This window comes from Carlito syrichta, unplaced genomic scaffold (genome assembly GCF_000164805.1).
Source record: "Carlito syrichta isolate Samal-C Ts95f unplaced genomic scaffold, Tarsius_syrichta-2.0.1 Scaffold85413, whole genome shotgun sequence".
In the NCBI taxonomy this organism is placed as follows: domain Eukaryota; kingdom Metazoa; phylum Chordata; class Mammalia; order Primates; family Tarsiidae; genus Carlito; species Carlito syrichta.
Window position 1 is genome coordinate 101507 of NW_007029509.1, and position 7948 is coordinate 109454.

General features: G+C 50.9%; 1 protein-coding gene across 1 annotated transcript in view; it reads left to right on the top strand.

The window, feature by feature from the left end:
• GRIN2D (glutamate ionotropic receptor NMDA type subunit 2D) overlaps nucleotides 1–6518 on the top strand; it is a 48796-nt gene extending 42278 nt beyond the window's left edge. Inside the window, exons 14-15 of the mRNA XM_021711718.1 lie at nucleotides 5903–6090; nucleotides 6268–6518. Of these exons, the coding sequence (XP_021567393.1) occupies nucleotides 5903–6090; nucleotides 6268–6518 (439 nt within the window). The remainder of the gene's footprint in view (nucleotides 1–5902; nucleotides 6091–6267) is intronic.
• Nucleotides 6519–7948: the final 1430 nt, after the last annotated feature.

Below are 7948 nucleotides of genomic sequence, written 5' to 3' on the forward strand. Positions count from 1 at the left end.
AAAAAAAAAAAAAAAAAAGAATGGGCATGGTGAACATGTTTGGGGGACCTGAGGAGGAGGCTGCAGATCACAGTATTAAGTAGGGGGCTCAGGATGGTGTCTCGTGAGCAAACACTTGAATGAGGTGAGTGAACCTGTTTGGTGGCTATCTGATGAAGAGTGCTCAGCAGAGAGAACAGTCAGTGCAAAGGTCCTGAAGCACAAAAAGCCAGAGTGTTCCAGGTATATCTGGAAGGCCAGAGTGGCTGAAGCAGAGTGCTTGGCAGAGGAGGGAGGTTAGGAGATGACGGCAGAGGGGAAAGGAGGGGTGCAGGGGGTGTCAGGTGGCACAGGGCCTTGAAGCTCGAGGTAACTCAGGTCACTCTGACTGATGTCAGGAGTCGGAGGAGGATAGCCCTTGAGGGAAGGGTGAGCTGACTCAAATGTTAAGATCCCTCTGGCGACATGGTGAGAACAGTTAGGAATGCAAGACAGATGCAGGGGATTTTCATTTTGCCCAAACCTACACCCAAGCAAAGGCTCTAGGAAATGGCTGAGTTTTCATGGAGATTTAGGGACACTGGGGGCTTGAGGAGTCTGGGATGGGGAGAGAAATCGGCATTAACCCCAGAACAACTGAGGGAACAACACAGAAAGCTGTTCCATCTCCTCTTCCTGAGATCCTCTCAAGTATTTCCACCACTGGAAGCCTTGATGTTTAGCTTTCTCCAAAATGTTCCTGAGTCTCTCCCTTCTTTCTCCCGTGTCCCCTAAGGACCCCTGGACACCTTCCTTCCATCTTATCCTCCCTCCGTTCTCTTCAGACTGACTCTGGAAACTCCAAATTCTTCCCACCTGAACCCGGAGAGCAGTTCACCTCTTGCCCCCAAGGGCATTTTCCTAAACAAAGAGAGGCCTGGAGAAAAATTACAGCGTGCCTACAAGGCAGAAGTGCCTGCAGGCAGCTGCGATATTTTTCTTGCCTGTATGTATGTGTCCAGAAGTCATCAGGGATCTCCCGGCCTGTTAGGATCTATATAAAATTAATTCAAACCCCATTCTCCAGCCGTGGGATGCTGAATGCCCTCCTCAAGTTCCTGGGAATTCTTTGGAGTGTTGCATTCTCAGCCCCACCTCCAGTCTTTAATCCTAGATCCATTCAATTTGGGAATCTGCTCCCTGTCTGTCTCTCCATTTAGGGAGAGTGGGCTCATTCAGTCCTTTTCTTTTCTTTTTTTTTTTGAGTCGGAGTCTCACTCTGTTGCAAAGACTAGAGTGCAGTGGCCGCTCCCGGCCACTGCAGCCTCCCCTGCTGGGCTCCGGCGATCCTTCCGCCTCAGCCTTCCGAGTAGCCAGAATTACAGGCATGCGCTACCACGCCCGGCTGATTTTTTGATTTATTGTAGAGATGAGGTCTCGCTGCCCAGGTGGGTCTCGAACCCGCGGGCTCAGGCAATCCACTCACCTCAGCCTCCCAAAGGCGCGGGATTACAGGCTGAGCCACCGAGCCCGGCAGTCCTTTTCTTTTCTTTTCTTTTCTTTTCTTTTCTTTTCTTTTCTTTTCTTTTCTTTTCTTTTCTCTTGAGTAGGAGTCTCACTCTGTTGCCCAGGCTGGAATGCAGTGGCACACTCACAGCCATTGCAGCCTCAACCTGCTTGGCTTAGGCGATCCTTCTGCCTCAGCCTTCCAAGTAGCTAGAACTACAGATGCACACCATCACGCCCGGCTAGTTTTTATGATTTATTGTAGAGAAGAGGTACCGCCAAGTTGCTCGGGCTGGGCTCGAACCCCTGGGCTCAGGCAGTCCTCTTGCTTCAGCCTCCCAAGGTGCTGGGATTTCAGGCTGAGCCACCACGCCCAACCTCTTTTTTTTTGAGACAGGGTCTCACTCTGCCACCCAGACTGGAGTGAAGTGGCATGATCATGGTTTACCACAGACTAGACCTCCTGGGCTCAGGCGATTCTCCCACCCCAGTATCTTGAGTAGCTGGGAGTACAGGTGCATGCCACCATGCTTGGCTAATTTTTTGCCATTCTGTAGAGACAAGGTCTCACTATGTTGCCCAGGCTGGCCTCAAATTCCTGGGCTCAAGCAATTCTCCTGCCTCAGCCTCCTGAAGTGCTGGGATTACAGGTGTGAGCCACCATGTCCCACCAGGACTTTTCAGGTTTGGGAACACAAAAGGACTTATATCGACAGACAGGATATAACAGCTCAAAATTTGAGGTTATGTACTCTTGTCTGGAAGATTCTTTGCCTTCCCTGCATCCTAGACATATGTCTTTATCTATCTTATCTTTCCAGACCTGTGCTGTCCAATATTATTTCAACTTAGAGTATATAAATTTAAAATTCTGCCTTTTTGTCACACTGGTCACATTTCAAGAGCTCAAGAGCCATGTGTGGCCGGTTGTTTTGGACATTGCTGGACTAGGAAAGAGAGGTATCAGCTTCTAAGTACTAGTCTGGTGTCTGCAGTTAAGATGACCACAATTTTACCCCACTACATATGTCATTTTAAAAAATAAATATGGGCCAGGCATGGTGGCTCATACCTGTAATTCTAGCACTTTGGGAGGCTGAGGCAGGAGGACTGCTTGAGCACAAGAGTTCGAAACCAACTTGGGCAACAAAGGAAGACCTCTTCTAATTTAAAAAATAGCCAATGTGGTAGGGCATGCCTATAGTCCTAGCTACACAAGAGGCTGAAGGAGGAGGATTATCTGAGCCCAAGAGGTCAAGTCTGCAGTGAGCTGTGTGATCATGCCACCCTAGTCTGAGTGACAGAGTGAGACCCTGACTCAAAATAAATAAATATGGAATTATACTCTATATGGAATCCTGGGATGATTATCATCTTGCTCCATCCTGGACATCTTCATCTGTCAGATCATAAGCATTCATCTGATATCATGGAATAGTCACACAGTATTCTTGGGTGTGGATTCATTTATTCCACAAGTATTTATTGACCCTATTGTTTCATGCTAGTAGCTGAGACTGGGACAGGGCTGGGACTGAGACTAGCTGAGACCCTGGGGCCTTACAGTCTCCAGGAAGAGGTTGAAATTAATCAAATCATCACAGAAAGTGGAAACTGACAGCAGCTGTGAAGGAGAGCCGTATGCAGCTTATGCCACCATGTATCCATTTGTGAGAACTAATTCCATATCCCCATCCCTCTTCTCACCAAGTTGTAGAGATTAGACCTAGAGGGAGAGCGCCTGGGCTTGTGTTTCCCCATTTCAAAAAAAAAACAAAAAACAGACATAACAGTTTCTATCTCACAGGGATACCGTGAGGATTAAATAAATTCTGAGACAAGATAGGACAGTGCCTGGCACAATATAAGCGACCATTTATTCATGTTATTATTTTCATTATTTCCCGTTCTAAGGCTCAATCCTCCTCTTTAAGCTGAAGGAGTAAGTAGGGACTACTTTGGGCTACGCTGAGGATTAAACAAGTAATTACTTCATTAACAGTCACAGCTAAAGTCTCTCCAGCATCGGGCACTATATAACCTTTGCTTGCAGTCCCCAATACTGAGGAGGCTGAGGTGCGAGGATCCCTTGAGTCCAGGAGCTTGAGGCTAGTCTGGGCAACATAGGGGGACCCTTTTTTTTTTTTTTTTGAGTTGGAGTCTTACTCTGTTGCTAAGACTGGAATGCAGTGGCATGCTCAAGGCCACCACAGACTCGACCTGCTGGGCTCAAGCAATCCTTCCCCCTCAGCCTTCCAAGTAGCTGGAACTACAGGCATGCATCACCATGCCCAGCTAATTTTTTATTTATTGTAGAGACAAGGTCTCACCAAGTTGCCCAGGATGGTCTTGAACCCTTGGGCTCAGGCAATCCTCTCACCTCTCCCAAAATGCTGGGATTACAGGCCACCATGCCCGGCTAATTTTTTTTTTTTTTTTTTTTTTTTTGAGTTGGAGTCTTACTCTGTTGCTAAGACTGGAATGCAGTGGCATGCTCAAGGCCACCACAGACTCGACCTGCTGGGCTCAAGCAATCCTTCCCCCTCAGCCTTCCAAGTAGCTGGAACTACAGGCATGCATCACCATGCCCAGCTAATTTTTTATTTATTGTAGAGACAAGGTCTCACCAAGTTGCCCAGGATGGTCTTGAACCCTTGGGCTCAGGCAATCCTCTCACCTCTCCCAAAATGCTGGGATTACAGGCCACCATGCCCGGCTAATTTTTTTTTTTTTTTTTTTTTTTTTGAGTTGGAGTCTTACTCTGTTGCTAAGACTGGAATGCAGTGGCATGCTCAAGGCCACCACAGACTCGACCTGCTGGGCTCAAGCAATCCTTCCCCCTCAGCCTTCCAAGTAGCTGGAACTACAGGCATGCATCACCATGCCCAGCTAATTTTTTATTTATTGTAGAGACAAGGTCTCACCAAGTTGCCCAGGATGGTCTTGAACCCTTGGGCTCAGGCAATCCTCTCACCTCTCCCAAAATGCTGGGATTACAGGCCACCATGCCCGGCTAATTTTTTTTTTTTTTTTTTTTTTTTTGAGTTGGAGTCTTACTCTGTTGCTAAGACTGGAATGCAGTGGCATGCTCAAGGCCACCACAGACTCGACCTGCTGGGCTCAAGCAATCCTTCCCCCTCAGCCTTCCAAGTAGCTGGAACTACAGGCATGCATCACCATGCCCAGCTAATTTTTTATTTATTGTAGAGACAAGGTCTCACCAAGTTGCCCAGGATGGTCTTGAACCCTTGGGCTCAGGCAATCCTCTCACCTCTCCCAAAATGCTGGGATTACAGGCCACCATGCCCGGCTAATTTTTTTTTTTTTTTTTTTTTTTTTGAGTTGGAGTCTTACTCTGTTGCTAAGACTGGAATGCAGTGGCATGCTCAAGGCCACCACAGACTCGACCTGCTGGGCTCAAGCAATCCTTCCCCCTCAGCCTTCCAAGTAGCTGGAACTACAGGCATGCATCACCATGCCCAGCTAATTTTTTATTTATTGTAGAGACAAGGTCTCACCAAGTTGCCCAGGATGGTCTTGAACCCTTGGGCTCAGGCAATCCTCTCACCTCTCCCAAAATGCTGGGATTACAGGCCACCACGCCTGGCGACCCTCTCTCTTAAAAAAACAAAAACAAAAAACCAAGGCTGGGCATGGTGGCTCACATGTGTAGTCTCAGCACTTTGGGAGGCTGGGAGGATTGCTTGCTTGAGCCCAGGAGTTCGAGACCAACCTAGGCAATGTAGTGAGACCTCATCTCTACAAAAAAATCAAAAAATTAGGCCAGGCGCAGTGGCTGACATCTGTAATTCCTACACTTTGGGAGGTGGAGGCAAAAGGAATGCCAGAGTCCAGGGGTTTGAGACCGGCCTAGGCAACACAGTAAGACCTCACCTCCACAATAAGCCAAAAATTAGCCAGGTGTGGTGGCACATGTCTATAGTTCCAGTTAGTTGGAAGGCTAAGATGGAAGGATCACCTGAACCCAGCAGCTCAAGGATGTAACAGCCATGAGCATGCCACTGCACTCCAGCCTGGGCAACAGAGACTCTGATTCAAGAAAAAAAAAAAATCAGCCAGGTGAGGTGGTGTGTGCCTGTCATCCCACCTACTCAGGAGGCTGAGATGGAAGGACTGCCTGAGCCCAGGAGATCAAGGCTGCAGTGAACTGTGATCAGGATACTACGCTCCAGCCTGGGGCACAGAGTGAGACTCTGGCATGAAATAAAACTTTTGCAACAACTCTGGAGGGAAGTACTGCGGTTATGCCCATTTTACAGATATTGAAACCGAGGCCCAAAGAAGTGCAATGACTTGCTCAAGAGCTCAAGGCCAGTTAGGACCTGAAGCAGTGGGAGGTCAGGAGTGAGGAGATTCTGGGCTGGGCAGGGAGGATGTCTTGGTGGGACTGACCCTGCCCTTCACGCCCCACCCCCAGGAAGCTGGATGCCTTCATCTACGACGCAGCAGTACTCAACTACATGGCCCGCAAGGATGAGGGCTGCAAGCTGGTCACCATCGGCTCCGGCAAGGTCTTCGCCACAACCGGCTATGGCATCGCCCTGCACAAAGGCTCCCGCTGGAAGCGGCCCATCGACCTGGCGCTGCTGCAGTTCCTGGGGGATGGTGCGGGGACGTCTATGCTGGAGAGGGGAGGGCGAGGCCCGGTCCCGGGGAAGGAGGGGATGAGGACCCAGACCCAGGGTCCTAAGGAAGAAGGGGCTGGGGCCTGGAATCCCACATCGAAGGGAAGGTCCTCACCGCAGGTGACCCCTGCCCTCTCCCCCTCTTCCCCTACCCCAGATGAGATCGAGATGCTGGAACGGCTGTGGCTCTCCGGGATCTGCCACAATGACAAGATCGAGGTCATGAGCAGCAAGCTGGACATCGACAACATGGCGGGCGTCTTCTACATGCTCCTGGTGGCCATGGGGCTCTCGCTGCTGGTGTTCGCCTGGGAGCATCTGGTGTACTGGCGCCTGCGGCACTGCCTGGGCCCCACCCACCGCATGGACTTCCTGCTGGCCTTCTCCAGGGTACGCGGGGTGGGGTAGGGGCAGTGGGGCAGGGGAGGCGAGGTAAAGATGGGTGATACAGGCAGAGATGGGGAGAGGGGAAGGGGGTGGGGAGAGACAGGCAGAGACGTGGAGATGTGGGTATAGATGGGGAGAGGCAAGCGGAGACATGGGTATAGTCATGGAGACGCGGGCATCGACGGGGAGACAGGGGCTTAAACAGGAGAGGCGGGTATAGTCAGGGAGAGGTGGACAGACAGAGAGACGTGGGTAGAGACGGGGAGAGACAGGCAAGGACGTGGAGATGTGGGTATAGACAGAGAAAGGCAAGAGGAGACGTGGGTATAGACACGGAGATGTGGGCATCGACAGCGAGACACGGGCATAGATGGGAGAGGTGGATATAGTCAAGGAGAGGTGGGCATAGTCAGGAGAGGTAGGCACGAGAGGTGGGTATAGACCAGGAGACACAGGTATAAACAGGAGCCCCTGGTGTAGACCAGGAGAAGCAGTTATACATGGGTGATGCAGATATAGACGGGAAACGCAAGCACAGGCAGGGAGAGACCATAAAGTATAGATGGGGAGAGGCAGCAGGGGAGGGAAGATGCAAGTATAGATGTGAGACGCAGGTACAGACAGGGAGACGCAGGTATAGACAGGGAGACGCAAGTATAGACACGAGACACAGGTATAGACAGGGAGACGCAAGTATAGACGTGAGACGCAGGTATTGACAGGGAGACGCAGGTATAGACAGCGAGACGTAGGTACAGACATGAGACACGGGTATTGACAGGGAGACGCAGGTATTGACAGAGAGACGCAGGTATAGACAGCGAGACGTAGGTATAGACGCGAGACACAGGTATTGACAGGGAGACGCAGGTATAGACGCGAGACACAGGTATTGACAGGGAGATGCAGGTATAGACGCGAGACGCAGGTATTGACAGGGAGACACAGGTATAGACAGGGAAACGCAGGTACAGACAGGGAGACGCAGGTATTGACAGAGAGACGCAGGTATAGACAGCGAGACGTAGGTATAGACGCGAGACACAGGTATTGACAGGGAGACGCAGGTATAGACGCGAGATGCAGGTATTGACAGGGAGATGCAGGTATAGACGCGAGACGCAGGTATTGACAGGGAGACACAGGTATAGACAGGGAAACGCAGGTACAGACAGGGAAACGCAGGTACAGACAGGGAGACGCAGGTATAGACGCGAGACGCAGGTACAGACAGGGAGTCACAAGTACAGACGAGGAGACGCAGGCACAGACGGGGAGACGCAGATACAGACGCGAGACGCAGGTGTAGACCGGGAGATGCAGATATAGACGCGAGGCGCAGGTGCAGACGCGAGACACAGGGACAGACAGGCAGACGCACGCACAGACGGGAGACACGGGGGGAGGCCGGGTACGCGCGCGGCAGCGCCGAAGCGAGACGGGCGCGGGCA